At 39.9% G+C, this 20706-nt stretch overlaps 1 protein-coding gene across 1 annotated transcript in view; it reads right to left on the reverse strand.

Moving 5' to 3' along the window:
• The window catches only part of arid5b (AT-rich interaction domain 5B), a 77725-nt gene extending 57722 nt beyond the window's left edge, over positions 1-20003 (reverse strand). The window contains exons 1-3 of the mRNA XM_085477287.1: positions 19855-20003; positions 19268-19522; positions 9803-10037 (exon numbers count right to left, since the gene is read on the reverse strand). Coding sequence (XP_085333413.1) covers positions 9803-10037; positions 19268-19522; positions 19855-19875 — 511 coding nt within the window. The 5' untranslated portion in view covers positions 19876-20003. The remainder of the gene's footprint in view (positions 1-9802; positions 10038-19267; positions 19523-19854) is intronic.
• Positions 20004-20706: the final 703 nt, after the last annotated feature.

The raw sequence follows: 20706 nt of genomic DNA on the forward strand, positions 1-20706 counted from the left end.
CTCTGATGTGGCAAACCTCCATCCTGCGCTTTACTAACAGAGCTGTAATTACTGTAATGCAGCACATACAGTGTTTGTAGCTGCTTGTCTCACATTGCACAGGACTGATAAGAACTTCAGTGAAGAATATCTACCAGCTGTGATAACAAGTTTATGTGCACTGGTCATTCATGCCAAAAGGCTTCTTACTTCTCTCTGCTGTTTTTTTAAAATATTATTATTATGAAACAAGTCCAAAAGGAATCTAAAATGACAGTGCAAGATATTTTATTTGTTCTGTATAGTGTTGTACTTTGACTACAGTATAATGACAAAGTGTTTGACATGAAACGAAAACAACATGAATCAGAGATTCTTTGGCAAAGGCCTTTGTTGTCTAAGAAATAACTTGCTAAGTTAGTCTTCGTGATGCCTGACAACATGGGTGTGTCATACTTTGCTCTTCATGAGAGTCCAACACAGCTGTTTTTTCCCTTCCCATTCAGTAATTATCCTCAGCAATATAAATAAAATTTTGCACCTACTCTACAAGGCAGCAATTCTGTGACTAGGCTTTTGTTAACTTTAAATATTACCCTCTGACACTGTGAATGAAACAACAGCTTTCCCTGAGTTATGGCTGACGGGAAAATCGGGGAGGGGGGGAGGAGGGGCTGGCTGAATGCCTCTCATTTTGCCAAGTGCTCCTCGGGCCACCACATAACAAGGAAATGGACTGAAAGGTTGAGAAAGAAGACAGAGAAGCATCAATGATCTATTGTTTGCAGGGAGGGCACTGCATACAACTCCTCTGGCAGTTAATATATCAAAGAAAGCCAAACATACTACACCATCTGCAACGAGATATTTTGCAAATACACATTACGTCATCTGTAGTTCTTTGGCTTAATAAAAGCATTAAGAACAGCTATGTACCCAGGCAAGTATGTGTGACTATGCGCACACACTCCCACAGCTTCCAACAAAGGTCTGGAATCTATCAAAGCTTCCAAATTACAATTACCTTTCAAAGGAGGAAAAATGCATTACAGTACCTCTGTGCTGTGAAATGAACGCAAGGCTATAATCTATACTGTGTACTACAGTTTACACCCTTCAGCTTGGCTGTGCACCTGTGTTTAGTTCAGCCTTACACATTATGAAATATATTATGTGGATGTTGAGAAGCTGATCCGCAATCAGCAATGAAAGCTATTTTTACCTTGGCAAGGGTCTGACTCAAAGTGTTTTTCCAACACTCTAATGCTATGATACAAATAAATGGTTATTTAATGTTCACACACTCTCACATACTGTAGAAGTCAAGAAGCTATTATTATCATCGTTCTGCAGAGTTCAGTCTTATTAATTCACGCACCTTCAAATCTTGAAAATAATGAGCCAAGTCTCTGGTATTATTAAGAGAGACAAGTGGAATTATTAAACTCGCACAACTTGGAAGCTCACAATAAACTGATAAAATCTGTGTTTAGTTTTGTAAGAACAACAGAAATGTCACTTAGGAAATATTTTATTACAGCATCAGATTTAATGTATCTCTGTTTTAATGATGATGCAAAAATCTGTTCATTTATCTTCAGATCAGACACAGATGTGCCTGTGCTGATAATTATATGTTATTATAAAGTAATTAACAAGAACTAATGAGGCAAAGGTAAAGTCCTTGAAAAAAGTTAGCAATTCCAGTTTGGAAACTTAGTAATGTCTGTTTGTCCATCCATCCATTCAGCTGCTCACAGGGTTATAGTCTTACATTTCTATATCATTACCACTGATATATTTCACTACTGTAACTGGTAATATGTATATAATATGCCAAAAAAAAAGTCAAATTCTGGGCCAATACTGACACCCATATTTAAAAACAACAATTTGGCCAATAGGTGATCTTTTTTTCTGTTATATCATCGATTAATTTGCTTTTTGTTGCTCTTCATCAGACCATATTTGCCAATTATCCAGTGCAAAACGGATTGAATACAACAGATAAATATCAGCAGCCATCAGTAAATGGCATCTTATTTGCTGATAGCTTATACTGACGTTTGGCTAATATATCAGTGCATTAGCAGTCATTTACTGAATGATAAATAGTATTTTTGTGAGTAAATCTTACGATGTGCTTTGCCAAAACTATCATATACATAATCAAAAGGGAAAAAAGAAAATTTTCCCTGACTTGCAGCGAAGTAGAATCATCAAACAGTATAAAATTTAAACAGTTGAAACTAAAAACAACTAAAATGCCTCAGATCTGCACTTCAGTCGAGAACTTAACACTGCTCATGTTGTAGGTTTGACTTTCAAGCCTTTTTAATAAGCACAACAGGGCGTCCAGAAGAGGACATGCATTCATAAAGCAGATGGACTGGCATGCTCATAAAAAATGCAGGGTTATTAATTGTACAATCTGTGATGTCTAGAAAGCCTACTGAGCAGCACCAAAAAAAACATCCATATCTATCTATCTGAAGGCAGAATGTGAGGCTGTCATGCAGAAAGAAACATATCGGGGGAGATGTACAAAAAACCTCAGCACTGAAATATTAATGCTGCCGTAATCCTTTAAATAGGCATCATATTACACATCATGTTTTGACATAGACTAATACAGAAATCTCTCTAAAAAGTCTGCTGGTTGGGTAACGCTTAAGTATGAGTCAGAGTAACTGGAACAGGCAGGCGATTTGCTTAAGAAAAGAAAGCAAATGTTTCTCAGTCAACACACAGCCTCAGATAAAGCCTCATTATCCATGTGATTTTAGAGCTTTCATAACAGCGAATCATTAAAAAGAATAATTTAATAATGAATCTATCAGGGAATTTGTCTTGGAGGCAGAGCTGCTAGCGCATTATGAAAGCACCTCACTCTGTTTCTGTCTATTTAAGATGCCTGGCAGAGGTCACATCAATAGCATCTCTGTTGTTCCAGACCTGACTAATGGAGAGAAGAGAGACACAACTGTTGTTTCAGACCTCCCTAATGGAGAGACGGAGCTCTTCATTTCCTCTGAGGCCATTCTCATTGTTTAACCATGCACCAACCTTCAGCCCCCTTCATTGCATAAGCCAAAAAAACACATTATGTGACAATCCAGAAATAAAATAACACAAATTATTGATGAATATAGCTATCCAAAGAAGCTGAATTTGATTACGGCGTGAGCCATAACAGGATATGGCTCGACTGTTGGGTGGTCTCTTTCTCTTTCTCTCTCTTTCTCCCATTCAAATTCGAGGCATGCTCAAACATCTAATAGATTTTTCCACCCCAGCACACAATTTACTGCTTACAGATTTAGAATTCTCTGGCTTCCGGCCAGGCCACAGTCAGAAGGGAATTAATGATATGAGCACATCAGTGAGGAAAAACAGCTTGTGATTCTCTCTCCTACAGGTCTGGGCATAATGAAGAAGATACTGCCATAAACCCCCCAAAAGAAAAAAAAACATAGCAAAGGAGGAGAGAAGAAAACAGGAGGGGGTGAGAAAGGCACATAATCAATACAAACACTCCATTAAATTACTTCAAAAGAGATTTTGGACAGTTTCTAGAATTTGTTCTGCAGAGAAAAAAAAGCAGAAGGGGAAGCAAATATGTCTGAGGGGCGGAAAGCAAACAAGTGCAAACGATACAATCTGCCACATGCTCTGAACGGAGGAGTACAGTGGCAGTGTGTCTTACGAAAGCATGGCATTCTTTCTTTGCCTGAGTCACAACATACCATTACTCTTGTAACACCACAACCCAGTTGTCTTTATCTTTTTCAAGAAACTGCTTACTCCTTCCCACGTTGCAGTCGAAACATAAAACGCTTTCACGTGTGATAGTGACTCAGTGTCCCAAATATTGTTCTGTATTGTCACCAAGACAAATCAACCATGAGAAGACCGCATCTGTCTGTTTCCTTATCACAAGTCCCTACCCGCATAAACATTCTGTGACTCTGTGAACAGTCTCTTCTCTGAAAGAGGACAGAATCTACCCTCTACATCAAATTGAAATGTTCCGACTGAAATATTGTCAGGATATCAACTCGGGTATATGTGCCAAGCCTGGCATACAGATCAGATGTTGTATCGGAGGGAAATACAGCGGCTATATCCCCCGAGTGAGCGAGGCTGTAAAGATTCTTGGAAAAAAAAAAGCCAGGTATGCGTGTCACGGGCCTATTACGCCTTCGAGATCAATCAGTGTAAGTGACAAAAGCGACATCGCTAAATACGCTCAACCACATGTCAGCATTTAGACTTAAAAGTGTGCCCGTGTCCTCCTTAGTGTGAAATTTCCTCTTTGTGTTACTGTCGATCTGCTGCAGCTCAATACAACTCAACGACATCAATGCAAAGAGGGCACCTTAAGTCATTCTGTGGGTCAAGACGACACAGAAAGGGAAAAATGTTTGGACATGACATGGGAAATTTGTCCAAATTTTCATGCTGTTAACATTTACTTAAAATAGCTTCATACACACTTAAAAATCACATCAGCAGTAACTGTCAGTTACTGAAGTTGAAGTGTCAGTTCTGAAGTTGCATTCTGACTGACATGTGAAGGTACAAGTGTCATTTCCTGTTTGCATAAACTGGTGTGTTGACTTTTTGTATAACAAGTTCCAAAACCAGTATTCATGCAAAGTAGCTTATCCTGTATGGAAATGATAGAACCATACATCATTTTTTAATTCAATTTTGTAGTGAAGGTTAGGTGTTTATCCGAGAGTTACGTGTTTGATTCTTAGCTTCTCTAATTCCCAAGCTGCCCTTGGGCAAGAAACTCCACTAGTGCATAGATGTGGAAAATATGTAGGTTCCTTTTAGACAAAAGCACCCTCCAAATGTATTTAACTTGAAACTGCATACATTATAAAGAAGGTCAGTTATGATTTAAGCATAGAGCTCACAATAACGTGCATTTTCATTCGAATCTGTTATGTGAAATTTGGACATTGACACACTTACTGGATAGAAACATTATTCAAAGAACTCTATTTGTGGCTTTTCATACAACAAAAAGTTGCATAATGAACATGAATTTCCTTGAATTCCAATAAGTGGCTTTCATTTCCATTACTAACTGAATATTGCATGAAAATGTTCTGCCAGATCCAATCCATCATTTGTTGGTTAAACATCAAAATTACAGCTTTGAGCAGCACTGCACATAGTATGTAGTATTTTTTTTTATTAAAAAATAGATGGAGTCATATAATTTTCATTTTTGTATGGTTGAATCTTCAAAGGTGTTAGAGCATAGAAACAGTATTTAAAAAAAGTCAAGGAGATGGGCGAATTCACCATCCCTGCAATTCACTCTATTTTTTTCTGCCAGCATGGTTCCTTTAGTCTCAGTGTTTTCTTGGAGAGCCCTGATCCCTCCAATTGCTGAGGGATGAACTGCCTACAGATCATACTATGGGTGAGGGCAGGAGTCATGAACACCATCTATGTTCTTTGAACGCAGGAGTCGCAAGCTATGACCTTGTATAATCCTCCACATCATCTCAGCTCACAATCTGTTCAGTGGCATCCACACCGAAGGCTTGAATTAAAGAAAGACAAGACAGAAAACCTATTGAGCTATTTTGTGAGCATGAGCCATTCTGTCTTTTTTTCTCCAATCCTTTATTATTTTTCTTCTACAGCACTCTGTGTCTCCCAGCACAAGCCTACAAACTGTATCAGCAGATACAGCTCTCAAACACTCGGCCTCGTAGTATACGACCAGAAACCAATTTCGGCAGGCAGCAATGAAAAAAAAAAAATGAGGCCAGTCCTCTAGGGAGAGATAGAGGGGCAGAATGTAAACTTCCCTGGCAAGCCATCCCTGGTGGATTGAACTGTAAAAAGAAGCTCTAATACCCACTCCAATACAAGATAAACTGAGTGGACAGTTTACATTACCTGATTAAGTGAATTACACCACAGATTACATAAGTACTGCGAAATACATTACATCACCCATGCAGACTTGCTATCTCTTTATCGTTAGTTAGGAATTTGAGTGAGACAAACACAGTTCAACACAACAATTTTTCAGGGCTGGAGATTCTTCAGAAAAAAACCACACAGTTCTTAAAACAGAACTGCAGATTGCCTCAAATCAAGTACTTCTGTATTTCCCTTTGCTATTTTGAGTTCAAGCGGGTTCACACTGATAACTCGGTGTGAGTGCACTAGTACACTGATGGTGGACTTACAATGGTCATAAAGTTGACTGACATTACATGCTTCTTACCCTCGGTGGGTAACCACTTTGGCTACGTACAAAGGCTTTCAATGGTGAGGCTAATGCAGTGCAGCAGGTCCAAGAAGGTAGGAGGAGCACTGCTGATAGGACTATCAAATAGACATCCAGATATATATGGTGCTTAGCCAAAACTGGACAGATTGTAAAGGTTCCACTGTACAGTATGTTTAAGCATGGGTCCATCTTGTGAAGCAATGCCCAGCTTTGTTTATAAAATACACGTTTTTCCCATGTATTTAATTTTAGCTGCAAAGATCTACACAACATTTTAGACTCCTAAAATAGGTGCCTTTTCTTAAAGTGGCGGTGGCAAGCTGGGAAATATATTATTTGTATTTCCTGACCTTGCTCTCTGTCATTTGTGGAAAATTCCCGTGAACATGTTGACTTTGACTACGCAACAATTTGTTTTTCAGCAAGTGTCTTATTGAGTAGTTTGTCCATGAGAGAGGGAACATAAGATTGAATGTGTTTGTTCAAGTATGTAAAAGATATCTGCACCAGGGGGTATCATAGAGTTGTTATATCTGCAAGAATGCTGCAGAAGATGATTTAAAACACACTGTGAACTCTATTATTTTTGGGGGGTTTTCTGTGTTACCCCAATGTCCACACTATAGATTAATGTATGAGTGTTCATTGGCTTGCTAAGCTGTAAACATTTAGAACATTTGGAGCTAACATTCAAATGCTGCAACTACCAACAGCTTACCAATACGTTCACTCTGACACAGTCAAAAATCACCTATTATGCAATGAGGTACAAAGTGTACATTGTGTGCTACATGGAAGTGTAGTAATGGAAGTATTTGAGGAGAGACACAGTGTCAGAGCCAGAATAGATGTTTCTCGTTTTTCCAGTTTTGGTGCTGAGCTAAGAAGCTGCAGCAGCTTTAAATATAGCATAAAGATATTACCTAATTTTGACCTTCTTGGCTAAGAAAGTGACAAGGCATACATGTCAAAACTTAACTTTCAACAGATGACATTGTTAAAAGACCAAAGAAAGACACCCTGTTATTTCAGGTATGGCACTTTGTGAAACACTTGCTGGAATTTGAATTATGATACCAATAATTTCTCTGCCTTGAAGGTTTTGCAGAGCTGCCAACGGTGCAGGACTGCAGTAAAGGTCACTTGCTTCTAATTAATTACTTTACTTAATGTGGGCATCTTTTGTTACACTTTTTACGCATTTCTGAGGAGAGAATACAGTAGAGCTTTGTTCGCTTACCAAACCACAAAACCCAATGTAATACAGATGAAAACAAAAAAATGTCTTCCTGCTGCTTGAAACACATTTGTCTTTTATTTTTCACATGTTGCCTGTGAGACTCAAATGCACAGCAGTGCACTTTATTCACGCTGGCAGCATGCCAGGAAAAGTTAGGATGCACACTTGGAAAAAAAAAGAAAAAAAAAGAAGTTTTCCTCGATAACAATGGCACACTTTATTGCTCTTTAGCTCACAATGCTTTTCTGTGCAGCTTGTGGTATTGCTGCAGTATCCTGTTATGAGGAACAATCCAATTCTTCTGACATAGTTACACATCAGCCTGAGAATAACAATCAGCAAATGCATCACTCAAGTTATAAAGAAGGCTGCCACTTCAGGCTAAAAGAATCTAAAAAAAAAAGAGAAGAAGAAGCGTGTAGAGTTGTATCATAAAAGCATTAGTTTAGTCAATGAGCGAACGTATTGTACAGAATTACAAGCATTCAGCTACAGGATGCTTTAAGGCTACTTTTATATCTGATCTGCTGCTGCTGTGGTATGAATATTTCATTTTGGTAGTCAGCAGCATTGCAGTGGCATATTTCATATTTCTCTCCCAAACTCTCTGCCTCTCTCATATTGTTAGACTGTCAACAACTGACACACGCCAAAGATATAGTGAACAAACAAACAAATGGATAAGTGAGTGCACACCACTGATTGTCGGTGTGTATCATGCGTGTGCATCTATGTGTGTATGTGTGTCTCTGGTGCCCTGCCAGAGCCTGAGCCCGTTCTGCTGACTGGGCAGATTCTCTGGCGGAGTGTCCCATCGGAGTGACAAGTGCATTTAGAAACAGCCTGATGGAGTCATTAACGGCAGCGCTGCTCATTAGCAACACATGCACACACACATGCATTCACGCACACACAGAGGCAGGCTCTCAGTAGCAACAGCGTTATCATCAGGTTATTACACCAACAACAGTTAAATCTATAAATTCTAGACTATACCACACGTTTAAAGAAAATCCAAATAAGGAGCATAATACCATTTCAGAAGCAAGCTGACACATCTATTTATGAAAGCGAGCAATCATAGACACACACACGCGCCTGCAGGCACATTCACGCTATATTGATTACTGGAATAACAACAAAGCATTCATTATTGATCGCCTTGTCCTTTTTGCGTATGAGATTCAAGCAATGTCGAGTAATCAAGGGCATTACAGCATCACACAGAAACACAACAGCCTCTCTTCCCGGAAGATCCTGAGCAGAAAACACTACAAGAGTCATCAATAAATCACTATTTTCTACAGAAGAAAAAAAAGTATTTTTAAAGCCTGTAGCAGTTTTACTTCCATGTTGGCTTTAGGAATAAGATGGTTATTAAAAATTAATTATTAGAGGATCAGGAAGCTAAAAAATTCTGGCTTGCTTAAATCGCAAGGAAAGGCACTGGTGATCTGACAAGAAATACTGTAATTGATGGCATTTCAAGCATGTTTGCTATGCTATGTAAAACCATTATAAGCAGTATTTGGCATTGCATCACAGCCAAGTGAGGGAAAGGCAAATAAGTAGGAAAAGGCTTCAAAGGGAACATAATGTTCTTTCTGATTATTAGGCTCAAATGCCAGAGTTTCCTATCTGAATCAGATGAGTCATCTCCAGAGACATCCAGCTTTACGTTGGGGTTGATTCATGGGTAAGGCTGTAGTGAGAACCCAAGAGCCTGCTTCAAGAAACAAGCATTCACTGACACTTAATGGCACGGTGTACATGATGAATACACCAGACAGCCATTCAGATACACACAGCAATGATCCTTAAGGCTGCTGAGCTACACAGCCAATTATGATCTGAACTGATGGATAAGACAGTATCAGAGGTGCCTTATACTGCAGTTTGATGTAACTCAATTATTTATGACATTGCCAGCAGAATGATGTGATTTTTGCAGTGCAGTCTTTGTTGTTGTCACACTCAGAAAACAGAGCTGTAACACTGTAAGATGATAATATGTTGGCAAACACACTGCCATTACCTCTAGCCTGCTTGTATTAGTGTGATTCTTAGCTCATTATAGCGGGAGTAATTCCAACTATGCACTGATGAATTACTCCAGTCAAGACAACACTTGTTAAACCAACCAAAGGACAATAAACATATGATGATAAATGGTGAACATGGGACACAAATACATAAACATTCAACACAGCAGCCCAGAGAAAATGGAAAGATGACAGTAACCTTTTGGAATGAAGGAAAATAATAAAAATAACCTCATAAAAGGCTAAAAAGAAATTGAGGTCTCTGCCGGAGCTCACCTAGCTGTGCCCTCTCCCTCTGGACATCCTTGAAGTTGAGTCCACTGGTAAGGGTGCTCTCCCTGTAGCGGTGGAGGGCCTCCCTCCTCCCATTGGTCCCCAGCTCCCGGAGCACCGAGGGTTTCAACGGCTCGGCCTTGAGACTGTTGTCCCATCCTGAGAAGTCTGGTACCGTCCACTTCACCAGGTCCTCCAGTCGCACGATCACCTTCTCAGACAGCGCAATTACTTCGTGCTGAAAAGAGGCAGGAGCAGAATCACGTAGCGAGTTACATAAACGCAGCTGTGCCACGGAAATGGATCATCTAGTACCACCACAATTTTATGGCTCTGAAATGGTTTTGTTGCATAGACACATAAACATTTCAAAACAGCACATCTCCAAGTATGCAGATGTGCTATTTTTAATAACCGAGACCAACAATAACCAACTGTGGTGTGTAAATAATTACACAACTTGGGTTTATGAGATTAGAAAACCTAAAACAAACACAAATAATTATAGAATACAGTACAGAAAACACATACAGGTTCAAAATTATACTTTTCTAAAAAAGAAAAACTCTCATAAAAGTGAAAGTGTTGCTCTGAAATATACTAACGTAAAAGTAGCGTCTTAAGTAAAGTATTGCACCACATCAGGTCCACTACTCAAACTAAGCTGAGCATAATCAGGGTCAAAGTTTGGGTAAAAAAAGAGAGGATTAAAATTAGACCAAAGATCAGAGTCGAAATGAGAGTTTATAGAATAAATAGGACACAACAGCTAAACGGCCTGTGTATAATCTCAATTTGTATGTGCATAAAGTAACGTTATGGCTTTGGATGCACCTTAATGTAAGTAAATTACCGCACCATGAATATGGATGATGTGGATGATTGCTGAATTGAATTTATGCCAGCAACTAAATCAATGTCATTGAGGACATAGGTGTTTTTGACTCTTTGATTAGCGTTTAGGAAGTCGGGCTCCTGATAATCACCGTGAATGTTAAGATTTTATGCTCTAAAATGACAAGACGCACTCAGTGGCTATGATTACACCTTCAAAGTGAAGAAGAGCAGTTGAAATGTAATTTGTTATACCGGGAATGTAATGAATGAAGAGGAAAACGCTGTAGCCACAGGTTTCTTCAGTGCACAGTAAAACTAATGTGGCACTGTCAGGAAACTATAAAATGTAAATTTATAGCAGTGACGCGCATGGTTGACACAGAGGCAACGTTTTGTGTACATACTTCAGTCTGCTCAGTTGGCTTGCTTAATAAGATTTGTTCTCCCGTCTGTGTGTGCTTCAACCTATTTTTTTCCTACGGTGGATTCAGCTCCTTTTAATAACTCTCATGCTCAAAAGAACTACAAGTCCAGAGGAGGGAAGGAAGCAGACATGCTTAAATGTGTTTCCATTTGAAGGGCTAATGGCTGAAGTGCTTGTTACCAACAGAATGGAGTGCTGTGCTGTAAGATGGCTATTACAGAAACAGGGAAATCTGGAGGACAGATGTGTACGGGCAGAAACGCAGACACACTGAGTAGGTCTCTGATGTTTACCTTGGTTATCTCCAATTTACCAGGCATCTGTCTGCCTGTACTTATTTCCCCTCAAAGAGCTGTCGACATTAAAATAACAGCCATTTATGTCATATCAATGTGTGTTGGCAGAGGGTGTGGACAAAATAAAGCTACACTTTAGAACAAATCCTTTCTTTGTGAATCTTTAAATGTTAAGATAAGCTGTTTTTTTTTAGCCATTTAATGTCGTATTTGTTTCGAGTTTGTCACCAAATTCCAGAAACATGCATATGGCTTTTGTGTGTTTCAGATTCTCCCTGAGTGCTCTGTCTATACAATTACCCACATTCAGTTCTCACATCATTGCAACTAAAGGCATATCAAATCCCAACCAGTTGGAGACAGTATTTCCTTATAAAGGAAAAGCCTGCGAGGGATAGCTTGATATAGCTGTGCCTCCCTCACTAAGTAGAAACATCAAACATGGGTTTTCGGTCTTCTTATAATGAGCTGTCTTCAGCTGTCAAGTGGTGGCGGGTGGTTGTAACCGGCTTTCCATGCAATGAAAAACTGACTGCTGTTTCTGCCTTCAGAAAAGCCGGCCATTTGAATAATGTAGAGCAACAGTAAATAGCATTCAGCCTGCAGCCAAAAACCACATTGTAGTGTATTTCTACAGAATTACCTACTATACTTTGATGCAATCTCTTGACAGCATATTGAGAAACAACATCATGAAATATTGCACTTGAACCCATTTACAGCTAAAATAATGCACTGAATGCTCAAACAGTCAAACGGCAGTAATTCAAGTCTCCCAATAGCACACCGGAGCATACACGCAGCTATATCAAACCTTAAAAACACACAGCCATTCCCTCTATATTAATCAGGTGAATGACATGGTGCCTTGTGTGACTGTCAACAGATGCTGTTTGGGGACTTGTTCGGCTTGAGAGCAAAACACAACAGGTGAGCGCAATTCAGGAGCTGTCAACACAGTCCAGAATATAATCAGTCTATGAACAGAGCTGCAGCCCTGAAAACAGGCTACATCCATTACTTTGCCATATAATGCCTTTCCTTTCCCTTCTGTACTTTGGCTGCACAACTTTACAGCAGCGAGTCTGTGAGCTGCAGCAGGAAGATGAATTTTGGCTTGTGGTTTGCATAAGTCATGATATTTGATTGAGAAATGTTTAGGTAAAGAGTTTGGTAATGTGCTGTGTTTCCGTAAAAGGCTTCTGAAAACCAGCCAAGTCCGTAAGTTGTTGAGAAATGATCAAAACAGCAGCATTGCACCAACCTCTTTTGCCCTTACACTGAGAAAAACACTGAACTGCAGCTACAACAAATGACTATTTCCTTCATGACTTTTAGCCTGGAGTCAAAGTGGCATTGCAAGAGAAAATATTTAAAGCTGGGCCCACTCAATATTTGATATCAAATTAAACTGAACATTGTTGATATTTTTGAATAAATATTAAACTCCTAGAAGTTGTGATGTCTCAGTTCTGAGTATATTCTGAGCTTCTTACACCACAGCAACAGAAACCTGAATAGTTTTCACACTACTGGGTCCAACGAGAAATTTAAAGGCACTGATCTAGCAACAGAAGAACCCCTCAGCTAGTCTGATTGAATATCATCAGACATGAGGGCAATGGTCAGTTTGTTGGGGGGCTATAACTGGTAGATATCCAGGCCAGGATCTGTACCATCCACTTGTTATTGTTTATGTATAATGATAGATCATAAAAAGCAAAATTGGGATCATCTGAAGAACCCCTGCATGCTATACCAAAGGCTTCTCAATAATGTGATTGTTCAAAGAAACCACAAATTTCCAGTATCAGTCAGTAAAATTGATTAAGAAAATAATGCGTAATAATAGGGGAAATGATGACTACAATAACTGCTAACCTACTTGCTAAACTGCTGTTGACTAACATTCTGTCAGCCCCATTAATTGACTAATTTTACTAAGATTAATCACTGTAGCAGCGTTGCAGGGGTCTTCTTCTCACTCCTCTGATTTGGGGCGTCTTGGGGCCCTGCTCCTCTGTAAATGCCGCCCATCCACACTGTGCTGTCATTTCGAGTTAGGCAGTTGATAGTTTAGCAAAGCGGCAGACACAGCCAGCAGGCCACTTGATAATATAGGTCAGAGGACTACAAGCCTGCAGCCACGAGGTGACACTCCACATCAGCAACACACCAAATAGCCTGGTGTCATTTCATTGACACTTCCGACACAGATGCATTAGAAGCATTTATACACAACACTAAATATCTTCATGTGTTGGCATAATTTTACTGTGGGTACATCAATAAGCCCATATAAACACAAACTGCTCCTTTTACGGTTGAGTTAAAATGCAAGATAACACATTAACAGCTCAGTGTTACAGCGTGGCTCCATACTTCTATCAATAATTTATGTTATTACTGCAGCAGCATGATATCTCCAAAAACATTACTGAGTGAATTTATTGCTATGACTGCACATAATAGACTGAAAGTAGAAAAAACAGCCTGCTGCTGCGAAACTGTAGATAACTCTGTTCCAGAAACCCATGACTCCAGCAATCTCATTGAAATTAAACTCGCTAAAATCCATATCATTCAATTTATATGGATGCAATAGTGTACTGGTGGCAAAACAGCACATAAGGGACATTCCCAATCCTATATTTGGTGATCCAATTACAAACAATGTACCCTGAAATATTCCATATCACTCCAAACAATTCCCTGTGAGAAATCCACGCCACTGTGCGCGAGCATTAAGGCAGACATTCCTGACTGTCAGCGTTCTGCGGCGGAGCATCTCATCGCTCAGACGGGACTTTCAGCTTGAGAGTCAAGGGGTGCATGCTCCCAGTTGGTGGGTATCTTTCTATACTATGGGCACACACGTACACATACACACAGTGCTCCTGTCATGCTGGGAAGGTTTCAGCCTGCTGCCTCGGAGAGGTCAGCACTGGAATTCCTAAGGCCAAAGGAGATTAGTAATTGAGTAATGGACATGGTGACATGGACAATGAAGAGACAGAGAGCGAGAAAGAGAGAGGTGGAAAAATTGAGAGAAAGAAGGAGAAAGAAAGAGAGAGAGAGGCTAGGAAACACAATATGAGTTCATTATCTATCTCCCCTCCCCATGACTGACCTTGGCTTCAGTGTCCCAAAACAAACTTATCTGGGAATTAAAGAGGAACTCAGGGGAGTAAGCCTGGAACAATTGAATTAGAATATTTTCTTTTTGAGACTGCCTAAAGACTACAAAGAGTTCAAAGCATTGCATTTAAAAGGTGACTGTACATTATGTACTACCACTTAATTGAAGCAGTTTATTCACATGTATAAATGTTGCTGTAATATCGGCAGGGTGCTGAACTCATCTTTTATTCACTGATTCCATTAAGCAACTTCACTTACATCGGCCAGGGTGATTTATGAACTTTGCATTCTTTTGCAGTTATAACGAAAGAGAGAAATAGCAAGATAAGAGGAGTTTTCAAAGCCTTACTGAAAGTGGGTGAGGCATCCATCATGTAAGGTGACACCACAAAAAAGCTGTGTCAGCTCCCTTGAATCGCTGCAGCTTTGTATCCTTGTATTTTAGCAAATGCGCACGCAAAAATAAATAAATAAATAAATAAATAGAAATACAGAGAGACTGAATGCATGTTGATTCCACATGCTCCATCTAAGAGAGCGCAGTTAAGAATTAAAAATATTGGCTGGAGGATTTAAGCAAGAGCTTCCCATCTGTGGCTGCATTCTCCTCAAAGGTTATAATAACGATCCACTATAGCTGGGGGCGCTGGAGTCATGCATCAAGGCAAATGTTTGCCTGTTCAAGTGGTTAGTCAATGACAAAGTGGAAAAAACTGAACTAAAGAGCACCAAAAGTCTTCTGTGTGTTGACAAACAGGCTCCGCTGTAACATATCATTACTTTAGCCTGCAAAGACATTTGGTGAAAAGAATCAGAATCAGAATGTTTGCAGGGGTTTTTTATAGCCTTTGAAGTCCAGTGTATTACATTTTAAAGGTTTTAAATTACACTATCCTAAAAAGCTGGTAATAATTTACATGCTATTTCAGCAATGGTGAGGAATTCACTGGAGGGCAGTGTTCAGAGTTAATGACTTGTTCTGCGGCAGGAGGAGGCATATATGCGTGCACGCCACACATGCACACTAAACACATCCCCACTCCAACCCCCCCACCCCACCTCTAAATTCCTGCCATTGTTGTGTGAATGGGGAGATTTGCTATAATGCACACACTGGTCAAGGCAACAGAGCAGTATGGACGCACTCAAAGGATCACTGTAAAAATGTGCCATATCACATTTACACTCGAGTCATTCAGCAGAACGACCTTATCCATCAAAATGCTGGTCGCATATCTAAGCCACTTACACTTAACTCAACTAGCATCCCAGATGCTTGAATTACCCATTCAGGGTTTTTCCCTTAGGAAAAATCAAAGAAGCAGCAAATGAATACAATCTAATTTCCCTACAAGCTGGCTTTCCAAGCACTGAAACACATGCATGGACTACTGCCATGTACTGAAGAAATGGCTCTGGATGCATGCCAAAGTGTTTTCCACAGCAATCAATACTGGTCTACTGCTGCAGTCCCCAGCCTGTCAGTGTGTCTGTGTATGTGTATGTGTGTCTCTGTGTCTATGTGTGTGTATGTATGTGTGTGTGAGCCAAAGCCTTGTCAGCTAGAGGGACAGAATAGAGGAGAAGAGAGGTCAGATGAAATCAGAGGTGATGATAATAGCACATTAATATAACATGATCTAGAAATATTCTCTGCGGTTGTGACTTCCTATTAAGAGAACCTTGCTGTATTTGCACTAATGTGGGATATATAGTATAAGATAAGAATAAGCAATTAACCGCCTGAAGCAGCGTATACAATAAGTGGGTGTTGTGTGTGTGTGTGTGTGTGTGTGTGTGTGTGTGTGTGTGTGTGTGTGTGTGTGTGTGGTGAGCTGTTATCTACAACAGCTCTCTCCTGAAATAGGGAGTCCAAAAACAGAAAGTATTACAGCCGGTGAGCAGTACCAGCAAGAGAGGCAGGCCATTTGGAGTGAGAAGAAATAATGTGTCACTCAGTGAGTTTTAAAACACATGTGACTGCTTCGTTGGTGGCAGTTTGCAGGCAGACAAATAGAGCAGAGGCCCCAATAGAGGGTTTGTCATAATGGGTGAGCAACTCTACACAAAGCCTGTTTAAAGAGCAAGCTGAGCTCAACTGGTGGGGGTAAACACTGTTTGTCATGCTGTGATCCAATAAAAAATAAAGCTTCCTCTACATATGGACTTAATAATTAACTCAGCATAAATAGGTTAATAAATTTTTCCCTGGATCTGTTTATCAACCGTTCAGCAAATACGGGCGCCGAGAGTTACGCTTATTCGATGAATCATTATTTTTGTTTCCAGCCAAAGTTGAGTGGATTCAAAGCTGGCTGTGTTTAAAAGGAATTGACCTCCAACCCTTTGACAGAAGAAAAACAAGCACAGTAGGTCACGGGTTGGTTCCTCTTGTCACTGCACAGCACAGCAAAACATGACAAATACAGCGCAGGAGAGGCTGAGAGCAAACAAATACCTGAGAAATAACCAGGAAATTACATCATACCACAGCACTGAGAACACAAGTGAATCAGTAATCCAATTCTGGGGAATTGTTCAATATATGGCTGTTTTGATATCTTAAAACAAAGTCATGCCTTTTTGGTATTTGGAGGATATTGGCTTCAGGCTTAAGATAATAGTTATCTACAAGATACAAGGCATGATCTGTTGGAGAAAGAGAGCAAAGCAGCACCGACTGTCATAAGTCATACACTGATTCTGCTTTATGTTGTGTGAAAATATTCAAGAGTAAATCTCACATGATCTGAGAGTGAATGTTATAAATTGTGGCTTTACCTCATGATGTTGCCCGTGCTCATTTAACACCAAAACCTTGTGAAAACAACACACTTCCTGAGAACTGCAAGTTATCAAGTTCATATCTGCATGAGTCACTGGGCTAATTTGAACCCCTGATTTTCAGCCAGTCAATTACAGATTTAGAGTCAGCGTGGCTCCACAGTCATTAATCTGTCTTTATACACCACTTTTCAGCGCAGCTAAAAATGAACTTCTCTCTAATGTTTACCTTTTCACACATACATCACTCAGACGCAGAGTTTAGCAGCCGATGAGTTTTAATGTCATAGCTTTATTGTCAGACTGGCTTGCCCTTCCTGTTTGTTTTTTGGATTACGGCTTGCCTCTGTAAGCACTCCTAGCTGACTCATGCGGTGCAGATTAGTGTTATGGGGCAAAGTCAGCGAGAATCTGAATGGGCTCTGTGAAGGTCATAAACTGACTTGAAGTTGTCAGGGCAATTTCCACTCTGTAATATACAGTAAGTAGTCCGATTTGCTGAGAGTGGAGTGTTTGACAAGTCCTTTAATTGAGGTCAGCCTGGAGGCACCTACATTGCACTTAAACATATCAGCCCTCTTCTATAATCATTACAATGCCTTGTTTATGCATAGAGACTGCTTTTTATTTCTGCTGTGACTTCTCTTATCCTGCACTTTTTCATATATATGACAAATATGAGGTTTCATTTGCACTGCCAGGACACACCTTCTGGTAGTTAAGTATCATATTTTTCAGATATGATGTCCAGTGGAGTGGAATGTAAGCACTTTGCAATGCAAATAAGTCTTTGGGAAAGGGGCGGGGAAGACACGTCGTTGCGCAAGCGTTGCCTTAGAATCAGCAATGCATGCACTCGAAGTAATTACTAAATAATTGCAGCGTGCTAAAGACTAACGCGAGGGGATTTCGGGAGATGATACCAGTTCATACAAGAATGATAGTTTGTCTAAAGCGCTGCCCATAAATAGCCACCTTTTTCATGAAAGGGAAATGTGATAGGCACTCTATTACTCAAGAGGAAAGAATGTAAGTAAACCTTCAGCGGAAGAGTCAAGTACAAACACGGCTTTGTCCTTCCCTATAAACAATATATGAGCACCAGAGGGTGATTTCAATGCAGCCGCAAGTGATCAAAAGCACATAGCAGTAATTAAAGTGCTGCGGTCGTATCAGGGAAAAAAACAACACATCATTTGTTTTACAGCCGGTTAGAAAAACTCAATAATCAGACTAATGCCATTCAGTGCAGCGATGTAACCGGATCACAAGCGCCACATATGGCCACAGCCAATTATAACTATTGCTTTTCTGTGCCAACAACAGCGTAATTCAACACACAGAGGTTTTAAGTGCAATATCACATTATTAAGGATGGAAATGCTCACATGGAAAATTATGCAAAACGCGGAGAGTAGCTAAAACGTGTCAGCGCTGGCTTTTTGCTCTGCCACGCTTTATGACTCGCTCTACTTCTTTCAACATCAGGCTGCATTACAAAATATCTAATAACTATCGTAGCGACCGATCTGAGCCAGTTTGATCCCATGCATTCATTACCGTTTCGCAATTTCCGCCCATATGTCTGCGCTTGACACGCTTTACCCAGAAATGAAATGACAGAGCCCAGGCGCAGGATTGTTGCGGATTTTCCCCTTTATAACACAATTAACCCCACAGAGCTCAGCGGCAGCCTTATTGAGCGCAGCTGGACAAGTGCACATTCAGCAGTTGACAGCACAATAGACAAACAGACTAAAAGTAAAACTAGTGGAAAAAGAAAATACCGCTGTAGGTCAGTCCTTTTACTGCTCGCATCAATCATTGTCAGTAACAGTGCCTGTGTTTATAAATGCCCGTGTCACCGGAGACATCCAATGCCAACTCTTAATGCGGTAAAGATGTTAAATTAAATCCTCCCGAACGAGGTGGACTAAAAACACCAAAAAAATTCACAATTATTCATCAGACGATTAATATTCCTACCTCTCCATGAGTGACTGTGCGTCCCTGGGGAGTATCCTCGGGTAGAAAATAAAGTTTGGAGCTTGATAAAAGTTGTTTGCTTGTTCTTTCTTCCCAGAGCAGCTGAAGCTCCGCTATGCAAATAGGATCCTCCGGTTTGCATCTGACGAAGAAAAAGTCTCCGAGAGACAGGATTCTCGGTTTGGCGTCCCGGTTAAATTTAAAGGCTTTATAGAATATATATGGTCCATGTAAACCGCAAGACGAGCCCACCCACTGTAGAGGGGAAAAAAAGGCAAACAGGGAAATATTTACATTGCTTATCAACTCGTTTTCGTAAACAATTTGTAACAAGGCGAAAAAAAACATTTCTAATGTCCCTGCGTTATTACGCATAGTTGGCTAATATCAAATTAGGATCTCTCCGTCTTAAGCAAACAATTAGTATCATGTAACTATTTTTAGATGGTCAACATATTCACAGATGTAGTCATACAAATGCTGTATGTTTAAAGTTTTGTGGATAGGAACATGAGGATACTTTAGAGCAGGTGGCGTTTAGCGCAATGCGAAAATAAAACAAATCGACGGTTGATATCAAACGTTACCTTCAGTGAGTTCGGCTCCATCTCGACGTTATGAATTGATTAAACTCAACACGCTCTCCAAACTTGCTGGCTTGAATGGATTGGCAAGGTCCTGAAAGGGACGTATTTTTCTAGAGTTTAAAACATGGCGTTTCCGTCGTTGAAGCGACACCGAAAAAATATGTTTTCAATTAAATACGCCGCGAGAAACATCGCCCATATTTGTATTCTAATCCGATTAAGAAAATATTTTATAGTGGCCTTTTCGGCACATTTCTATTATTCGCGACCGCTTATTTAGGTAAAATATTAAAGTCCAACTCAAATATTTAAAACAAAATCACTCAGCTATGAAACATAACTGTAAATAGAAAAATAAAAAACAGGATCTGAGCAAAATATTCTGCCCACAGAAGCTGACTTTGTGCCATTATTCTGCGTTTAAGGGCTTTTACGAGACTATGTATCTTCCAGGACTTCTGTAAACGACGTTCAGTATGAAAGCACATTTCTCAGAGTAATGACACTGAAGCGCTCGCTGTGGATGCCTTCAAGAAACAATGTTACATGAAAGTTAATAGGGCTATCAAATGATTCCTCAAAAGGCAGTGTAGGACCCGTGAGGTGCTTTTGCTTTGAGCGGAACTTGGTATGCGCTATGGCTCAGGCTCGAGCAGTGGGTTTAATGCTGGAAATAATGCCCTTTATATATTTTGAAACGAGCATTTGAAAAGACAAAAAAAAAAAAAAAAAAAAAAAAAATTGGCCGAGTTAGAAAGCGGGGCGTCACGAGACAGAATCCACGAGGCGGTCCTTTCTCCGTACATAAATCATATTCAAACGCTAACCTGACCTTGTGCAGACAGCTGGATA

Source organism: Copadichromis virginalis, linkage group LG13 (genome assembly GCF_057382275.1).
Source record: "Copadichromis virginalis isolate Kocher_CV1m ecotype Utaka linkage group LG13, C_Virginalis_male_GT1.1, whole genome shotgun sequence".
Lineage (NCBI taxonomy): Eukaryota > Metazoa > Chordata > Actinopteri > Cichliformes > Cichlidae > Copadichromis > Copadichromis virginalis.